Source organism: Lissotriton vulgaris, chromosome 6 (assembly GCF_964263255.1).
Source record: "Lissotriton vulgaris chromosome 6, aLisVul1.2, whole genome shotgun sequence".
Lineage (NCBI taxonomy): Eukaryota > Metazoa > Chordata > Amphibia > Caudata > Salamandridae > Lissotriton > Lissotriton vulgaris.
Genome location: NC_141694.1, coordinates 1,278,309,035 through 1,278,328,081, shown reverse-complemented (window position 1 = coordinate 1,278,328,081; position 19,047 = coordinate 1,278,309,035). Strand labels below are relative to the sequence as shown.

At 39.9% G+C, this 19,047-nt stretch overlaps 1 protein-coding gene across 1 annotated transcript in view; it reads left to right on the top strand.

Annotated features, from left to right (window-relative positions):
- Nucleotides 1-19,047, top strand: part of PEX7 (peroxisomal biogenesis factor 7) — a 1,199,560-nt gene that overhangs the window by 16,084 nt on the left and 1,164,429 nt on the right. Inside the window, exon 2 of the mRNA XM_086927402.1 lies at nucleotides 18,246-18,303. Coding sequence (XP_086783528.1) covers nucleotides 18,246-18,303 — 58 coding nt within the window. The remainder of the gene's footprint in view (nucleotides 1-18,245; nucleotides 18,304-19,047) is intronic.

Below are 19,047 nucleotides of genomic sequence, written 5' to 3'. Positions count from 1 at the left end.
TGCAGTACCAAAGCAGTAATAAAGTAAAAATGCAAAACCAAACAAACTAGAAAAATTGAGTAAAATGTAATAAACAAAATGGCACCAAACTGACAAAAATTATATTGGGGGACCAGTGGCATGACATTTAAGGAGAAAGAGTGCAAAAAAGCACAAAGTGCCACATATAGTTGGATACTTCAACCTGGTTCATCTTGGTCAAAGATTTAAACTTCTGACTCAATCCTTTAAGTGCCAATCCACCACAGGTGTATATCTATAAAGCCATAAAGAACCTCAACAGAGGCACTTAGAGACTCATAGGGTGTCAGGCCAGCATCAGGGTCTATTTGCCATTTGTCAGTTCAGTACTTCCATGAAAATTCCCTTGTAAATTGTTGTTTGCCTGTAGCTTGAACAGGAGGTCAACCGTATGACCCTTGGAGTACACTTCTTTGTTCTGGTTACTGGTTACTAGAGGGAGCAGATCCAGTCCTTCTGGGCTCCTCTCATCTTAGGTCACAGACAGCAAGTCTGTCCTTTTCTGATCTTCTGCAGGCCCAGAAAGTGTTCAAAGTGGGTGCCTGGAAGTGCCACGTTTATTTATTGCACTAGCTAGTGGGTGGTAGTGACTCCTGGCATGCCCTAATGAAATGAAATGAAAAATAAATGTATAAAGCGCGAAACATTCACCCGGAGGTGAATTTTATCCATTTTAACCAATAGGATAAAAGCTCCCGGGGCAAACCCTACTTTGGGCATTTTCAAGATCGCAAAAGTTTTCAGCCACACTCAGCTTTGACTCTGAGCGCTAGGGGTGTTTGTGGGGAGAGTACTATGGTATCCTAATTTCTTACCACATCTAAAACTAAAGTCCAGTTTGAGGCAGCCACTGTACCCACAATAAACCTAAAGACAGAAGTCTAGTAGTATAGAAGTAGAATCCTTCAGCAACCAGACAGTGGATCTACTGTAATTCTTTTGGCATACTTTTCTCTCGCCTTTCAAGTGTGCCCCAAATGTTATATATGAACCCAGCAGACCTGTCAAGCAAGATTTGACCATCAAGCAGGATTTGCCAAAAAGGATAGCCACAGCCCCCACATTGCATATTCAAAGGAGTTCGGAGGAGTCATCCCTGCCTATTCAGGTTAGCCTGTTTTGTTTTACTCCTGGGAGGCATTTCACACATATTCACATATATTGAAGGGGAATTACTAGCTGGAAAAAGCTAGAGAGCCAATGCAAATTAAACTCTAAGAACTTCAGGCAGGTAAAAGGTTACCTTTCTCAAAGTTACTTTTTCTTAATATACATTAAACATCTTACTTCACCATTAAATTGGAGTTTTAATAAATATTGAAAATAGTTGTTTTCCAGCTGGTCACATTCCCAAGATAAAGGGGATTTTAGGCTGTACTCTGGTTTTCTGCATGGGACAGAGAAAAATGATTTTAGTGGGGTCATGCACTCAATCTTTTTTACAACACTGACACTTTGCCTTTTGTATCATCATCATTCAACAGAGCATTGAGCAACATACTTTTACTGGGGTGGGGTACCCATAACATTTGTAATAGAATAGTTGAATGAGCTGTTTATAGTTGCAGTCCTGGCACTTGTTGGATCCATTAAAACAAAAACAAAAACAGAGCACAGCACCACAAAAAGTACCAACTGACCATCAAAAGTCAGTAATTATATTTTAATTGCCCAAGTACATCGTAACTTAAATCAGTCTAAATGGCAAGAACATAAACAAATATGGCTTATTTTTCAAAACAAGTTGACATGTAGTTGCAGTACATCCGCAGCCGACATGTGTTTCTTCCATGAACGACTTTCTCAAGGCAGTTGATAAAACAGATACATCTGGTTGTTTGATTTTGAAAAACATAATAATACAAGCGGGAAATCTTGCTAAGTTCTGCCAATGTTCAACACTAGGTGATCACCGAACTTAAACAGTGCAACGCAGGAAAATTATCACGAAAAGTGCCAAGAAAGAGAGAACCAAGAACTAGAAAAACCCAGTTAAAACCGAAGAGTAGATTAAGAAAGTAAACAGATGGATCGTCTTTTCGAGAAAGTCCCTGACCCAACTTAATAAGAATCTGTGATTACAAGGAAAGTGCTTGCAGACGGGTAGTATGTGAAGATAACCACCACCATGTCATATCCCCACGTAAGTTTAAACGTCCAAAGACGTGAAATTGAAGAGAGAGGAAAAGACAAAAAACTAAGATAAGAAAATGTAATCTTTGTGTACCTTAAGGTTATATCTAAGTGTCGTAGGGTCCATCAACACAGACTATATAGTCTAAAGTCGGAATTTTTCAAAAGTACTTAAATGTCTCTACGGATCAGTATGAGTAAAGACCTGGCAATGAAAAAAACAAGAAAACAATGGAACTGGTAAATAACACAGCTTTTAGGTGCCCTTTTACACTTGACCTCGGTCAGATACGAGCTATGCATACCTTCAGAATTGTCGGTAAGTCGGGAATTCCACATAGGCACCCCTTTTCTCTCTGATTACGGTTTCCCAGAAGTGTTATAGATATGTGTATAGTTCTGAGGGCACAAGATCTAAAAGCATTTACTCAAAAAGTGTAAAGACCGTAAGTGTAGACATATGCGTTCTACCTCCACCGATGAACACTTTTTATTATCCAATATATTTTATTATGTGATGCAAAATAGTAAGAGCCCTGTAATGGATGGGGCACTTGCCCCTATAATTAGACCAACCTTAATCTAGATAAAACGTGCAAATTAATTTGCGTTCAGAGAAGTAGAGGGAAACGATAAAGGAACAAGTTTTCTCTGAAAGAATTCAAAACCGTAATGGGGACACCGTCACGCCGCTCTTATAATTAGAAACTTGCTAATCTGCACAGAGAGATCGAACAAACACAACCTCCCAAGTTGCCCCGCTTTTAAAACACTTCTATTTCAACATAGATATCGCGTCATCTCACTTGGCTAGAAAAAGTAAGCTCCAAGATCCCCGTTATGATAGACGGTTTGGAAGCCAAAGTCAAAGGCTTCTCAGCAGATTATCGGTCTTCTCCCGACATCTACAGAAAACTGAGTTTTTCTAGTTCTTGGTTCTCTCTATCCTGGTACTTTTCGTGATCATTTTCCTGCATTGCACTTATTAAGTTAGGTGATAACCTAGTGTTGAACATTGGCAGAACTCAGCAAGATTTCCCTCTTGTATTATGCTTTTCAAAATCAAACAATCAGAAGTATCTGTTTTATCAAGCAACTACGTGTCAATAAGCCATATTTGTTTATGTTCTTGCCATTTGGACTGTTTTAAGTTATGATGCACTTGGGCAATTAAAATACATTACTGACTTTTAATGGTCAGTTGGTACTTTTTGTGGTGCTGTGCTCTGTTTTCGTTTTACTAGATTTGACCTGCATGGAGGAAGTTTTCTCTCTGCACCGAGTGACACTGTGGATGGCACAGTGTTAAGATTGAGCATGCCACATGGCATATACCTGTGCAAAACTTTAAAAGAGGTGCTAACTGTTTTCTTAGTAGCCACTGCCATCACTCATATATATTACAACTTGTTGGATCCATGTCTGGACTTTCAAGTGACATGAATATCAGGTAGTCGGAAAGATTACCAAGCATGAATAGATCACATGCGGAAACAGTGTAATGTCTGCAGGTAGATTTGAAAAGTTCTCAAAGTACATTGAAAACCTTATCAGGAACCAGTCACATATACTTTTGTTCACATTATACCATATTCCCAGTAAACTCTTTGTTGAGACTTGCATCTGTCCCAGCGCTGTGTCATAAAAATGGAGGATCTTATAACAAAATATCCACACTATCCTTGCCTTTCAACTCAGCTTTCAGGTTCTTATTCAACGCCGGGTACTACCCCACTATATGATGTACTTGCTTGGCCCAGTAATAATGGTGTATGTTGTGGACTGTCACTTTTCAGTTGTTTCATATATTACTGTGACTAACAGACCAAACCCCTTTTCCAAATATTGAGTTTGTGTTTCTGAATACCCCGTTGGGGCTATGGAGAGATGGACTTCATAAAACATGCTAACGTGTAGGCAGGATGCTCACCTTGATTTGGTTCTCTTTCAGATAGTCAACAGAAATAGCTAGCATGATCTCAATTTTGTTTTATCTCACTGTTTACATGGTTATTGTTACATGGTTATTGTTACATGATTATATAGTTTCCTAAAATTGTGAGTGCTAGTCATTCCCCGGTAATGAAAATGGCAATAGCCCATGGAAGTCTCTCCGCCAGAATAAGCGGTTGTAAAGTCACCCATGCCGACGAGTATCCATAAGGACCGCCCCAGTGCTGCACCATTTTAACAAAGATTTGAAGACTCACCTCTTTAAAGAGTACTACGGCACAATGCATGAACCATAGCACAACTGAGATTCCTGCTCAAATACTCATTGACTTTATGCTTGTATGTGATAATTTGCAGCGCTCCACTGTTTTTTGGCTAGGTTTGCGCTCTAGAAATACCGTACCATATACATACACATGTGTTGTCGTAGTTAATGAAAAACATAAGAATAATTTTTTTTTCAGTCCTTCTTTCTATCCTTTTTACACAGTGGCCAAAGACCTTCAGGAAAAATCACTGAATTAGCCTGCATCACACATTCTTGTCATATTGCCCTTGGGATGTATTGCTAATGTCATTTAGAAAGGGTTTAGGGACCCGGCACACATGATTATAGCAAACTCACTCATCATACTACTGTAAGACAGCAAACAGCGCACGTTAAGAAGTCCAGACCAATAGTGGAAAGGTGGAATAGTCCATATCTGTCTCACTGACATGCTTACCTATGGAATGGTGTGAAAGAGCCACCTTGCTTGATTCAGTCAAAGATTATATGAATGAACATGTCAGAAAGAAGCAGTTTTTTAACCAGAATTCCCACAGTGATAGATGGCGAAGGCTCCCAGACAGTCCTGTGTTTCAGTAGTCACGGCATACCACAGGCTTCTTGTGAGCTGACCTGCTGAACGGTATTCACAAAGATGCTGTTTGAATCTTTAAGTCATGGGCTACTGTGGAATATCTGCATCACACTACGTCATCACATTGGTATGCAGTAAATAATTGATCAGTCATAACATGTGCGCATCTCAAAGAAGTTACAAATTCTAGAGAGACTTATCAGCTTAAATGTGAGACACCCATGGGCCATCATGGAAATTGCCTTGGACTAAGCCCTAACTTAAGTGTTCAAATATACTATAACCTTGTCATTGATGCAAAGACTATTGAAAAAAAAACACCTTCTAATAAAAACGTATCACAGTATGTTGGAATTATATTACAAGATTGGTAATCTTGGTACAAGAGTAGTGGCCATCTTTGAAAATGTCTGGTGATGGGGACCATGCATTAAGTGTTGTGTTGTATTGTACATGTGTTCTGGAGGCCTTTAGATTGTACATGGGCTCCCCCTTATAATGGGCCAATTCTAGATGTTACAGGCTGGTTTAGGGAAGTTCTTCATGCTTAAGAAACTAGTAAGACAGAGATTAATTATTTGTCATTATGATGCTCAGGTTTGACACAGATAACTGATGGGAGAGAGAGGGGATTCCTGATCATGTTGGTTAAAGGTTTGTGTTACAGTTGCCCCCATTGAATGTCATGTTGAGACCCTCTTTATGGGACCCCAGTATAAACTCAGTATAAACTCATATTGCTGCTCAAGCCTGCATTGAATAAGTTTATCTGATTGGGGCAACCTTTCAATGACTGTCCATTTTATCTCATCCTGATTGTCCCCTGTCTGTAGTGTGAAACAAATGCTGTAGTTTGTTTTCCAGATCTTATGTTGCTGTGATGTTTGATGGTCTGAGTCTCCACTTTTCTACTCATCATTCCTAGGTAATGACTGTGACACCCACTGCAATTTTCACAAGGATAATTGCCCATCACTCATTTAAGTGACCATAGGGTCCCCTGTTGTAAAGTACCCCGTATTTATGCAATGCATCATGTGGATGACATTGTCTAGCAAATGTATATTTTTTTTGTAGGAAAAAGGTATTTTTTGCAAATCTGTGCTGCTTTCCTTTAGAATTCTTCAATGTTTTCCAACAAACGTTTTGAGTTTCTTAGACAAAGTGCAAAAAGCAGTGACACATGCACGTCTAACAATGGGTTCCTGCATGTTTGTTTCCAGTAGGGCATCTGTGTTACTATTACCTGCATGTTTGCATGACTCTTTTATTAGCTCATGAGGATAATTTTTAGATCTAAGTTTTTTGAAAAGTGTTTCAAATTGCTTGTCATATGTTGTTAGATTGTACATTTTGATAAACTGTCCAAATGGTAGATTCTTTCTTAGAGCTCTCTAATAGAAATACTGTGTTTTTGTCTTCTGTTGGCTTAACAAGTTCCCATTGTCCGCTTTTACCAAGAGGTCGAGTAAAGATATTTCTGGCTGGCTGTTTTGTTGTGTAAAACGAAGGTGAGGGTCAGATTGTACAAATGTCTCATCCAATGTCTTATCTTCCTGCCAGATAAGGAAACTATTGTCGATGTATCCTCTCCAGATTTTATTTTTTTTCTTAAGGGATTTAGATCAATTTATGCTGTGTCTCCTAGCTGTGCCTGTAAACACCCACTAGACTTGTGGCAAAGGTGCTACCCCATGAACTGCCTCCAGTGTCATGATTAAGAGTGTCCTCAAATTAAAAGATTTTTTTTCTGAGGGCTATTTCTGCGTGAGCCATGACCAGTAAAATCAGGGCTTGATAATTCCAATTGATTGATGTAGTATGCTCTCAATCACGCTTAGTGTTGCCTCTTAGAGGATGTTAGTGAAGTTTGTTTCCATGTTTAGGGTGGTCAATAATTCCTTGTCAGGGTCTAAAAGCATGCCCTTCAGGATTACAAGCTCCTCTTTTGTGTCTTTGATATATGAAGTTATTTCTTCAACTTTTGGTTTTAAAAAGTGATTGCAAAATTGTGATAAATGTTCCAGTATTGATCCAATAACAGACACAATAGGTCTCCCGGAAAGATATAGAAATAAGATTTCTTTGCTATTAAATTGCTTCCCTTTTTCGTCCAGAGGCAATTTTGACCCCTTCAAATACCAGGTTTTCAATTTTGCATTTCGTATCTGATTTCATCTGTTGGATCTCAGTCCAGTAGCATTCTGTAATTCTCCTTGTAACTGAGTAGTCTGAGACATTCCTACCTATAGCGAACTTTGTTTAGAAGAACTATGGGCTATTGAGAACTTTGGTTTTACTACAACATTTTCCGCGTAGATGGAGATATAGATATCATCTGGAGTAAGGTTACCACCATTTATTGGTAGTTATAGGCAACATGATTGTTTCTTCACTTTGTTTGTATAAGTGAGAGACTACTTGTAGTATGGCATTCGTTGATTGCATGGTTGTATTGTAGGGCCTTTGAGAAGAGTGTTACCCCCATCGATTTGAGAGTGTGTGAAGGCTTGTATGGAAATTATTGGATTGTAGGAAAGGCTTTCCTTTAAACAGAAGACTGAGCTGTTACCAATCTATATGGGCTTTCTTTTTCACATGGTCATGGAATGTTTGGTTGGTAAAAGCCAATTGACCTGACTCAAGAGCTTAGGATGCAGTCTAAGCTGTTAATGTTCGTATTGCAGAGAAAAACCTTGAAGTATACTGTTGTTCATGAACTTAAATTAAATAGCATACGTGCTAAAATTGAACCAAGGAGGATGCTGCACATGGCTGTCAGGATTGGGTTCTGGCGGAATCCATGTGCTCAAATGTATGTATGTCAAAGAGAAAGAAGATAAACCATCTCACACCTGTGTGGGAGATGTCCTCAGGGAAGTCAATAGAAGCAAGAAGAGTATTGGACTGTATACTCTCAAAGACCACAGGAACAGGTCTGTGCAAAGTAGTGTGATTTTGGTGAGGGGTTGACTATATTTACTGTCACCGTTTCAGTGTTGGAGAGAAGTGGAACCTGTACAAATAATGTTTGCTCCAGTTGGCGGTGACCTGTTTTGTCATTTAGGTGAAGGTCAACTGCTCTTTCCAAGGCTCTTCCTAGGGGAGAAGGTGGGTAATGGGACATTAGTTGGAGAGCTTTTCTGGGTCAAGGATTTACTTAAGAGCAAGAAGGATCAGTTCAGTTTGGGGTGAAAAAGGGAAAGTGCCAGGCTTTTACAGAAAATATTTGATGATTTTGGCCAAGGACTGAAGAGTCAAAGGTTCAAGTGAGTTCCAGGTTGAGCTGCTGCAGAAAGTTATCTGATGGGTGCCTGTATTGGTCTTTGTGATGTGAATGTTGTGCCAGATGGTGTTGAATTGATGACAAAGTAATGGTTTATGCCACAGAATGTTTAAATTCAGATTGCAATGTGAGGTGAGGTGATGTGATGTGATGTGAAAAGCATTTGTATAGCGCACTACCACTCCAAGGAGCATCTTGGCGCATTTACTCCCACAGCTGTAAGCTGTACACCGCTATATTGTCCCTTCCCAGAGGGAAAGTCAGATCATTGCTTTGCATGTTGAGTCAGCGAGACTGTAGATCCAAGTCTTCAGGGGTTTTCTAAAGTTTTTTTCAGGGCTGATCGAACGGAGTTGGTAGGGCAGTTTGTTCCATGTCTTTGCACCTACCACTGCCAGGGATTTTCCTCCCTTGGTCGACAGTCTAGATTTTGGGACAATCATAAGGTTGGCTGAGGCAGATCTAAGTTCTCTGGGGGGGATAGTACAGCCTAAAATTTTTACTAAGGTACAACGGGCCTTGCTTATAGAAGGCCCTTTGGGCAATCGTCAGGACCTTAAACAGAATGCGTTTCTGAATTGGTAGCCAATGGAGGGCATCCAGTGCCGCAGAGGCCGAGGATTTCCGCGGCCATCTGAGCACCAGTCTAGCGGCCGCATGTTGGACCATCTGAAGCCTGTGTAGGGCCGATTTATTAGCCCCTACATACAGACTGTTGCAGTAGTCCAATTTAGATGTAATTAACACTACTGTGACCGTGCGTCTGGCTGGCAGGGTAAGGAGATCAAAGAATTTCCTGAGACCCTTGATTATGTTAAAACATGAGCCAGCTACTTCTCTTGCTTGCTGTTTGAACGAAAGGGTCTCATCAAATTTAATGCCTAGATTTCATGCTGCCACGATTGTATTGGGCGGAGCTTCTGCCTCCTCTGGCCAACATGTCTGGGGAGAAAAGAAGTTGTTTAGCCCAAACGGCAAAATTTCAGTTTTGGCAGAGTTACATTTAAGATGGTTATTTGCCATCCATGCAAACGTTGCTGTCAAGCACTCTTTCAGGGTCTGTCCGCATTAGCCATGTCCTTGTCCTTGTCCAGGACTAGGACTAGTTGTGTATCATCAGCATAGGCTATTATGCTGATGTCAAATGAGGATATTAGTTTGATCAGGGGGACCATATACAGGTTGAAGAGAGCAGGGCTCAGACTCAAGCCCTACGGTACCCCTGATGTCAACCCCTTCTCCTCAGAACAAAAATGTCCTAACGTGGTAACCAGGTAATGATGGGTTTGATGCAGTGTTTGAAACCTTGTCGTGCTTTACTTTCATTGTTTGCTTCAAAGGTGAAGTTGAGATACTAGTTAGATCTGTACTTGATTGTATTCAATTTGAGTGCGTTACCATGAGTGTTACAAGATTTTGTGTTTGCACATGTTTCTTCTGTTTAATTTTATGAGTGGTTTAATTTTATGAGTGTGCCATTGTAGGGAGGGGTAGGAGTTTACTTTGGCTTTTTTGTCTATTGGGACCATGTAGATCCGAGGTACTAGTTCATGTTCTATGCGGATAACGAAATAATAATTTCCATGAGGGCATCTTTCTTGGTTTTGGTGGTGAGCTGCTGAGAGGTTCCTGCTTCAGTGAAAGGTAATGTGAGAGATTGAAATGGTGAAGGAAGATACACATTATGAAAAGTTGGAGTGGAATTACACTACACTACCCTACACTACTTAAACACCACTATACTACCCTAACCCCAACGCATGCGATGTAACAACTTGTGTAGTAAAGGTTACACGTTGTTACATCGCATGCGTTTTAACGCTTGCAAACAAATTGTTTGCTAACTAACATTTGCGTACTAATGGCTGTTTACCTTTTCAGTTGGATCAATGTATGACGTGAAAGGTAGATGTGTGCTTGGGCTTGAGTGCTATGCATGCTGACAACCATTCAGGTAAAGCTGTGAGAGGTATTTTGAATAAAATAGTGAATGTTGGGATAATGTGAAGCCTCCAGGCTATTTTTTGGGCGTAGGCCTGCCGTGTGATTAAGTCACCTGGAATTAAGTCATTTAAAATGTGTACTAGAATTGGGGTTGACCAATGTCTCTTGAACGTGTGTAATGAGGTCTGCAGTGTCTACTGCAGGTTTGTGTGCAGAGCAGGCCTTCATAAGCTTGACTACAATGTTTTTTTCAGTGTTGATTTGTTGTGAAGGAATGTCATGTTGTGGTGTAGCTGGATTTGTGTAGTGTGAAGACATATCTTGTCTTATTGCTAGTGTGTGTGTGTTTGTGAGAGTTATAAAGTCTGCAAAGGCCTGGATGTTGTGGGGGTATAAAATCTCGACTTCGGCTCTATGCTGGCCTTAAAAGTCCAGCTGGAGTCAACATACAGAGTCACCCTAAGCCTTTTTTGGGGTGACCTAGAGTCTTAGGTTTTATGGTGGAGGGGTAAGGTTAGAGTAAAGGTCCTTAAGAAATGGAGCCTAATTAGAAGGAATCTAGAGGAGGGCCACCTTGGCCTGATACCTCAGCACAGAAGGAATTTGTGATTCTTTGCTGCCCTTTTCCGGGTACCTCCAAGCATGGATTGCAGGTTGTTAAAATCCCACTTTTCTAGAATCACTTGTTAAGCAGACCTGTGTGGGATTATAAGTTCAAAGAAGAGCCTTATAAGTCTTGTGTGGTCTGGATGCTGTTTTAACTTGAACAGCCCTTTTCCTACCCCCACCCCCATCAGCACCATCCTACATCATTGTCTTGTTGGTCATAGTTTTGCCTGAATCCTGATGCAGTTGATCAGCAAAAACTGGTTAAGCTGGAAACGATTCAATTAGTTTCAGGCTGAGCCCTTCTCTTCCTCAGGTGAAGTGGACAAAAGAGTGCAACACATTTAATCAGTTCCAATAATTTTAACTGTATTATTGGTACCCCCTCCTCCATCCTCTGTGTTTTCCGTCTCATTATGTGCCAGTGTTGTGCTTAAGTGTCTTATAATGCCACGCACTAGGAAACATGTATAGAAATGTGGAGTGTGGGAGAAGCCTGCTTTCTGTGTTCGATATATTCAGCTAGCATTCCAGTAAAGTCAGTTATGCTAGAGCTGGCTGAGGGATACCTATTCTCTTGTTGCAGGGATACCAGTTTGATGAATAAACCCCTTTAACTTACCTCTGGCTACTTGCTGGTACTTTGGGGGGTGACACCTATCAGTTACCCAACATTAGTGAATTCATTTTGGCCTTTGGTGGTTGTAGGTATATTTCAAAGCTTAACTTGAAAAATACCTACCACCAAGTAAAGTTACATGAAGATTCCAAATCTCTCACACCCTTTATCACCATGCGGGGCATGCTTCGATTCACTTGCTTGCCCTTTGGCCTTTGCTCAGCAGCTACTGTATTTCAGATAATGATGGCTAAAGTGTTTAAAGGTATGAGGAATATCCTGTACTGCCAAGGCGACATTTTGATTTTTGGTGACACAATTAAGCAACACATCATGATTCTCAGGCAGGATTTGCATACGGTAAAGGAGGCTGATTTGACTCTGTGTCGAGAAAAATGTGCATTTTCGGTTGAACAGGTGGGTTACCTGTGGTACAGCATCAATGCAGAAGGGGTCAAACCCCAAAGAAATTGTTGAGGGATATCAAGTTGGCACCTGCTCCTACAGACAAGGCTATGTTGAGATCTTTCTTAGGACAAGTTTGTGTAGAAATTTTATTACAAGACAGAATGCTTGAGAGTGCAGCTAAAATAAGGAGTTGCTTTTGATTGGGGGTAGAAACAACAGGAATGCTTTGAATTGATTAAAGATGAAATTTACATATTGGTATTTTAATGCCTTTTGATACTTCGTTGAAATCGATACTTACGGTGGATGCTAACTGCACTGTAATAGGAGCAGTATTGTCCCAATTACATACTTAAGGCGAGAAAACTGTTGCGCTTGCCTCCCGCACTTTGACCATCTCTGAGAGGAATTACTCAGTCATTGAACGCAAAGGGTTATCTACAGCGTGGGGGCAGAATATGTCAGGACCTACCTGTGGGGAAATACGTTTCTTCTATGCATGGTCAACAAACCGTTGGCCAAGGTGTTGCTGATGAGATGCAGGTAATGGCTTGGCTAGGTTAGCGAGGTTGGTGGCTAGACTCCATTAGTAATGCTATGTTATTGTGCATATTCAGGGATTCAAGAGCTGCCAAGCGGATTGCTTGTCCAGACTTTCACTAGGTTGGCAGGTAGTGGAGGAACCAGCTGTTTTAGCCAAAGAAAAAGAAGGTGTGCTGGCGTCGGTGCAGGATGTGTTTGAACTAGGAGGCATGCATGCCATCTCTAAAGACGAATGGGTCGAGGAGATGGCATTGGATCCCATAATCTTAGAAAATAAACAGTTGGTGATGTTGGGTGGTAGGAGGGAAAGCACTGTGGCAGTATAGGTTAGACATTACATGAAATTTCTCAAGGAATTGTATTTTTGTGATTAGATGGTGTTGATTAGAGGTGAGAAGTTCGTGCCACTGTGTGGTCTTTGGTCCAAATTGATAAGGATGGCATGTGAGAGGCATCTTAGACGGTCTAAAACTAGGAAAAGGATGAGGGAAAATTGGTGGTGGCCTGGTATAAACGAACAAATGGATACATGGGTTGAGAATTGAATGGTGTGCAAGGAGGCTGAAAAGAGCTTGAGGGTAGGACTGAAATCAGACATGGGTCACATATCTGATCCTGGCAGACCTCGGCATACTTTAAGTCTAGATTTTATTTTATTTTATTTTAACGAGCTGAGGAATGAGGGGAGGTATGCCATAGTGCTGGTTGATGTTCATTCAAAGTGGTTAATTGGCAGTTCATGGAAGAGATTGCTACCAGAGCTACCATTCTTCAATTGAAGGAAATGTTCCTGGAAGAAGGTGTTCCCAATCTTATCATAACAGATAATGGTACACAATTAGTGTCTGGTGAGATGCATCAGTTTTTGGAGTCATGTGGGATTGTACATAATCATACCTCATTTTACAACCCACAAAGTATTTTTATTGTGGAGAGGGTGAATAGGTTGGTCAAGGGCACGATTCAAATGGCTCTAGTGGAAGAACGTGATGGAGGTAGTATGATGATGGACACAGTGGCTGCTTATTGCATCAGTGTTCATGAGGTTACTCAAAGGACCCCATTTGAACTTATGAGGGGAAGGTTGGAAGGCACCAAGTTAGTGAGTCTACCTGGATGAGAAAGAAGGCATTCTGGAACTCACAGGTAGAGAATCTTATTCAGGACAAGCAAAACAGCACACATCTTCAGGTAGGTAACTGGCTTAAAATTTGTTGTACCCAGAAAGGAGGAAGTTTTTCCCCGTATAGAGGGCCGTTTATAGTCAGACAAGTTCGTAGCTTTTTGGAGCTGTTGGAAAATGGGGAAAGTGGAACAATATATATGTGGCTTTATATCAGAGAGGTGGTCAAAGTAGGGTTGGTGAGGAACAAAACAGGGCTTTCATGTTAATGTGTGATGTGTATTTGAGTAATTCCTATGTGCAATCTAGTAATGCCTCAGTGTTGGCCGCTGGTGAGGCAGTGGTGGCGTTTCCAGCGGCAGGTGATGGGAATTCTGTGACAAGAAATGTTAGGAGTCGCAAACCACCTGCATATTTTAGGAATTATGTCTAATAGTATGAACAACATGTTTGTTGATGAATTCTTATTTTTATAAGTACAAGTTGTAATTTTATTGTTAGTTTGTTTTTCCTTATGTATAATGTTCATTTGTAAGGGGGAAGATGTGTTGTGCTTATGTGTCTTATGATGCCACGTGCTAGGAACCGTGTATAGAAATATAGAGTGTGGGGGAAGCCTGCATTCTATGTTCGATGTATTCAGCAGGATTTCCAGTGAAGTCATATATACTAGAGCTGGCCGAGGGATAGCTACGCTCCTGTTGCAGGAATATTAGTTTGGAAAATAAACCCCATTAACTTACCTCCAGCTACTTGCTGTTACTTTGGGAGTGCAAGAGTAAGTCTTCCCGTTTTACTTTTTTTTACAGATTTTTGCAGTTAAATACAAACAAAAAAAACCCATTTTGTTTCTGTCTGAATTTATTTTTAAATGTGGATAAAATGGAAATTAAGTTTGTTTTTTGAGTGATTCTAAATGTTGTCAGTCATGACTGCTAGGTAATGGTGTTAGAAAAGAAAAACATTTTAGTAATGAGTTTATGAACAGTAAATATGCACAAAGTTAAACCTAAAAATTGCATGTTTTCATATGTGTATTGATTTATAATCTTTAGGTGTTCATATCAATGAAACCTGTTTAGGAATTCATGTTAGAATGTATATTTATCAGTTAAATACATGAAGCAATATACTAGTTTCAGCATCATTAAAAAAAATAAGTGGATAAATACAAATCAAATTAGCAAAATATAAATTTGGATAAATACAGATGGAAAGGTGAAAAAAGACCATTAAACTGGGAGCCTTAACTACTTTTCCCTCAAAGTGAATGTCTTAAGCAATTCACGACCTTGTTGAGTTATTAGATTAGATTAGAAAACACCTGGTATAGGGATCCATTGGGCAGAAATTCATCTCATTGACTCAATTGCACTTTTATTGTTGGAAAATACAGAATAACGTATTATGATGATGACTCAATCTCTTCAGTTGCTCAAAAGTATGAGTTTTTTTAATCAGTTGCTATATTTCCGGATAAATCTTCTTTGGCAATCAGTTCATTTTATTTCTCCTTTTGCATTAGGGTGGCTTTATGCAAACTATATGTATCTAAGTCAGGTCCCTCAGTACTAGGATGGTTAGATCAAGGGAAGTTGGGAATTGTTCTCAACCCCAACAGTGAGGAACCCGTCCTCATTATAGAAAGTGAGGATAAAATTGGCTAGGAAGTCAAACTAAGATTCCCCAAGGTATTTGCAGACTCCATTGGAGAATATAAGGGATTTGAACATGAAATCTGTGTGAAGAAAGACACCATTCCTGTAATACACAAAGTTAGGAATGTTCCGTTCTCCATCATGCCCAAACATGCTGTGGGAAAGAGTAGGAGTAGATATTATGGGTCCCATAACAGAACAGGGGGAACGGGTATATGCCATTGTATTGATAGGCCACTTCTCCAAATGGCCTGAGGTGGGTTTTGTGAACGAAACCGACACCCAGAGTGCTCTACAATTTCTTGACAATGTATTCATAAGGGAAGGGCTACCCAAAAGCATTGTCAGTAAAAATGGCCCCAGTTTACCTCAGAGTTGTTTACCAACTACTTAAAAAGAAAGAAGATCATACACAAAACCACGTCAGTGTACCACCCAGCTGGAAATGGCACTGTAGAAATATTTAACAGGGTAATAAAATGTATTACTAGTAACTAGTCAAATATACTTTTATTTGATTCATTAAAAAAATCATAAAAGGATGGACAACCATCATAAAACACCATGCTTTAGAATATACATTTTTAAAAAAAACCTAAAAAGGCTTGAGGTTGATGTCTGAATAAGGAGATACTTATTATTTTAAAAATAATGACGAATATAACAATGCATTTGGGAAAAATCTGCTAATTAATTGGCTGCTTGGCAGGGTCGCATTTTACCAGTTCTTTTGCTGCGATTTTCCATAGTATTATGGCTCTACCGGACAGAGGAATTGACGATCCTCCGAGACATTTAATGACCGCTGCTCTACATGTTCTTACAGGGTAATAAAATGTATTATTCAACTAGCCACCAACAATGAGCTAGTGTGGAGAAATGAAATTGGCAAAACATTGTGGGCATACCGCATTACACCATGCAATAGCACTGGTCACAGTCCATTCGAGCTTATGAGAGGGAGGACACAAATGTCCTGGGACAATATAGGTTGGGAAACTGCAGCCAAAAGAGCTGAGTGGTCACCGGACATTGTCAGGCGCAGATTACAAAAAGCTCAATCAGAAAGTAAAACCCGCTATGACAAGAAACACGGATGCAAGCCAGTACAGTTATCAGTGGGAGAAATGGTTTGTGTTAAAACTAGTGGGTTCATAGCCAAAGGAAAAATCAAATTCACACAACCCCTCAGGGTAAAAAAAGTGTTTTGTAATTCAGCCCTATTGAGCGATGGAAAGGTGTGGCATTTCTCAAGGTTAGCCCCATGCAAGCACAGTAGATCTAAAGTAAAAGAAAGGGGTGTGCATAGATCCGCCCACCGTGATAGGGGTGAATTCTGGGAAGAGGATGACGATGGGATTGTATACCAATCAGTGAGGAAAAAGGAACAATAAAAACTAGATGTGGATGCAGAGTTGTACCCTGAGCAAACTGGATGACTTTTATGTGACTAATTACATATTTGCAGATTCTGCTTAAATAAAGCCTTCAACTTCAACTGCTTCTGTGTGTACTTTACAGCAACAACATTTAATTTGTAACTCGGTCAGCTCATCTGCTACAGTTTTGATAAGGGGCTCATCCACCCTAGGTCATCTTTAAGTTTATGTGGTGATACCAGTGTGTTTTCATTCATTGGTTGTTTATCGTTTATCTTTGTGTCCACTATCGTCAAAAAGTTTACCAGACCGCAACTCAGCTGGACGTCCTCTCCAGAGAAACTTGCTACCACCGCTTGTCTACAGGACCATATGTTTTTTTTGTTGAACAAGGGTCTTATGATAAAGTATGTATTTTAGTTCCCATTGTTACAATTTAAACTTATGCTCTGTAGTTATCCTAAATTATAGGAATCTGAAGTTGAGACCCTATACCTTACTATCCAAATTGGTCTCCATTCTTGTAATTTTGCTAGTATTTTATTTTAAGTTTAAGGTCATTGTAGGTGTTCAGTTAACTTAAAAAAAATCTTTAGTAGTTACTTTGTATTCCAAGCCTAGTGTATTGTTTTTTCTTGCAAACCAGTGACTCTAAGCTGTCAGTTAATATTAAGAGAGTTTACATTTGCCTACTAATTGTTCAATACACTCCATGCCAGGCTGCAATTTGAAAATGTCTTACAACCAATACCATTTAACGTGCTCTTCCTTGTTCCGCTCAACAGGACAGGGGCGTCTGAAAGAAATTAGACACTACGTTACTTGGGGAGTTGCTTTGAAAATATTTAGCTTTGTGAAAGAGAATCCCTTCATTTAGGACCATTACTACAGCATGTTGACACAGTATCAGTAAGCACTATGTGTTCCCAAAATTGATATGGGTTAAGGTGCAGATTCTGGCCATTACATATCTTCTTTTACCGCCTGATAATGAAGGTTGCAATATAGCCATACAGTTTTGGAGCAAATCCCATTTCCGGAAGAATGTCACATTCCTCCCAAATCTGAATTACGAGTTTTGTGGTGAAAACAACTGCTGTGATATACGCCCTCTACGGATTTCGCCAGGTGAAATGTACCCAGGGAACAGGGCTCAGAATGAAGTCAAAACCTGTGGAAATCGATTTGCAAACTGTGATCCTCATTACAAAGACTGCAACTTAGCATCCCACGAGAATTTTGCTGGGGAAAATACCCAACCATGCAGGCTTGGTATTTCCCTGTAAGGAAACGCCTAATAGGTAATTGAGTGATGGCCAAAGAGTTAAATGTTGTATATTGTTGTACATTAGGTATTAGAATATTAACCAGATGATGGAGCAAATGATGAAGAGGCAGGTTATTGCATAGATAAGCAAAAAGATGTAAAACTGAAAAAGCACACTATGAAAGGAGATAATAGAGTTTCTCTGTTTGATTCAGCTCACTTGGAATTCTTCAATTTATGTGCAATTATGTTACAAGTGTTAAGGTTTTAGTGACTAAATGCACTCAGATTTGACAGTTTCAAAGAATGTATTCTAAGTTGTTATGGGAGTTATAACCACTGTTTAAAAAGGCTGTTTGGCGCAGAATATTAGTAATTTAAAAAAGGCGCCTGGTTGGAAGGGGAGACATTTTCATGCTATATTTTCTTTTTTTTGTTTCAGGTTGTGGGTCGTTGATAGTGCTTGAACAAACTGAACTGGGGATCAGTGTTTTCAGAAGGTAACAAAATACTTCAAAGTTCTAGGAATGGTTGGTCTTCTTGCACTTACAGGTCATATACAAAGAGAGAGAGTGAAAAGGACATCCCATTTCAGCCATTGGTTTTTTATGTCATTCACATATTGATCATCAACCATTGATTTATTGTAACTCGCATTCATTGAATATGGAGTCATCGGCAATTGACTGATTTGTAACTGTTGTGACGTGGAATTTTACAAATAGCATGTGGCCATTTTATCTGTGCAGTTCGATCAGCGGTGGTAGACAGGGACATCCCCTTTTAGAAAAAATATTTTCAGCACTGCCAAGTGTCACTAATCTTGTGTTAGACTAATGCAGATTTGATAAGTTCCTGCATCACAGCAACACCTGACATTACTCTGTCAATCGATGAGCTCAGCAAATACATTTCTCTGGATGTTGCTGAGATTTTGTCATGACTCCTACCTTGCTGGCTAATTATAACCAGGTTGTCAGTCAGTGATATGATTGGATATATGCCCATCCTTATGACTGGCTAAGCTGCAACTCCTGTGACACTGGATTGGTTGAGCTGCAGTTCCCCAGACACAACATTGCTGAATGGAAGCTCCCCTGACACTCAAATGATTGAGCTGCAATTCACACAAGACTGATTTCTGAGCTATTGCTTGGCAGTCTCCATGGGCAAGATAATATGTGGATATGATACCCTCACACTAAGGGCATCATTATGATGCCGGTTGGACTCTTGTCCGACCT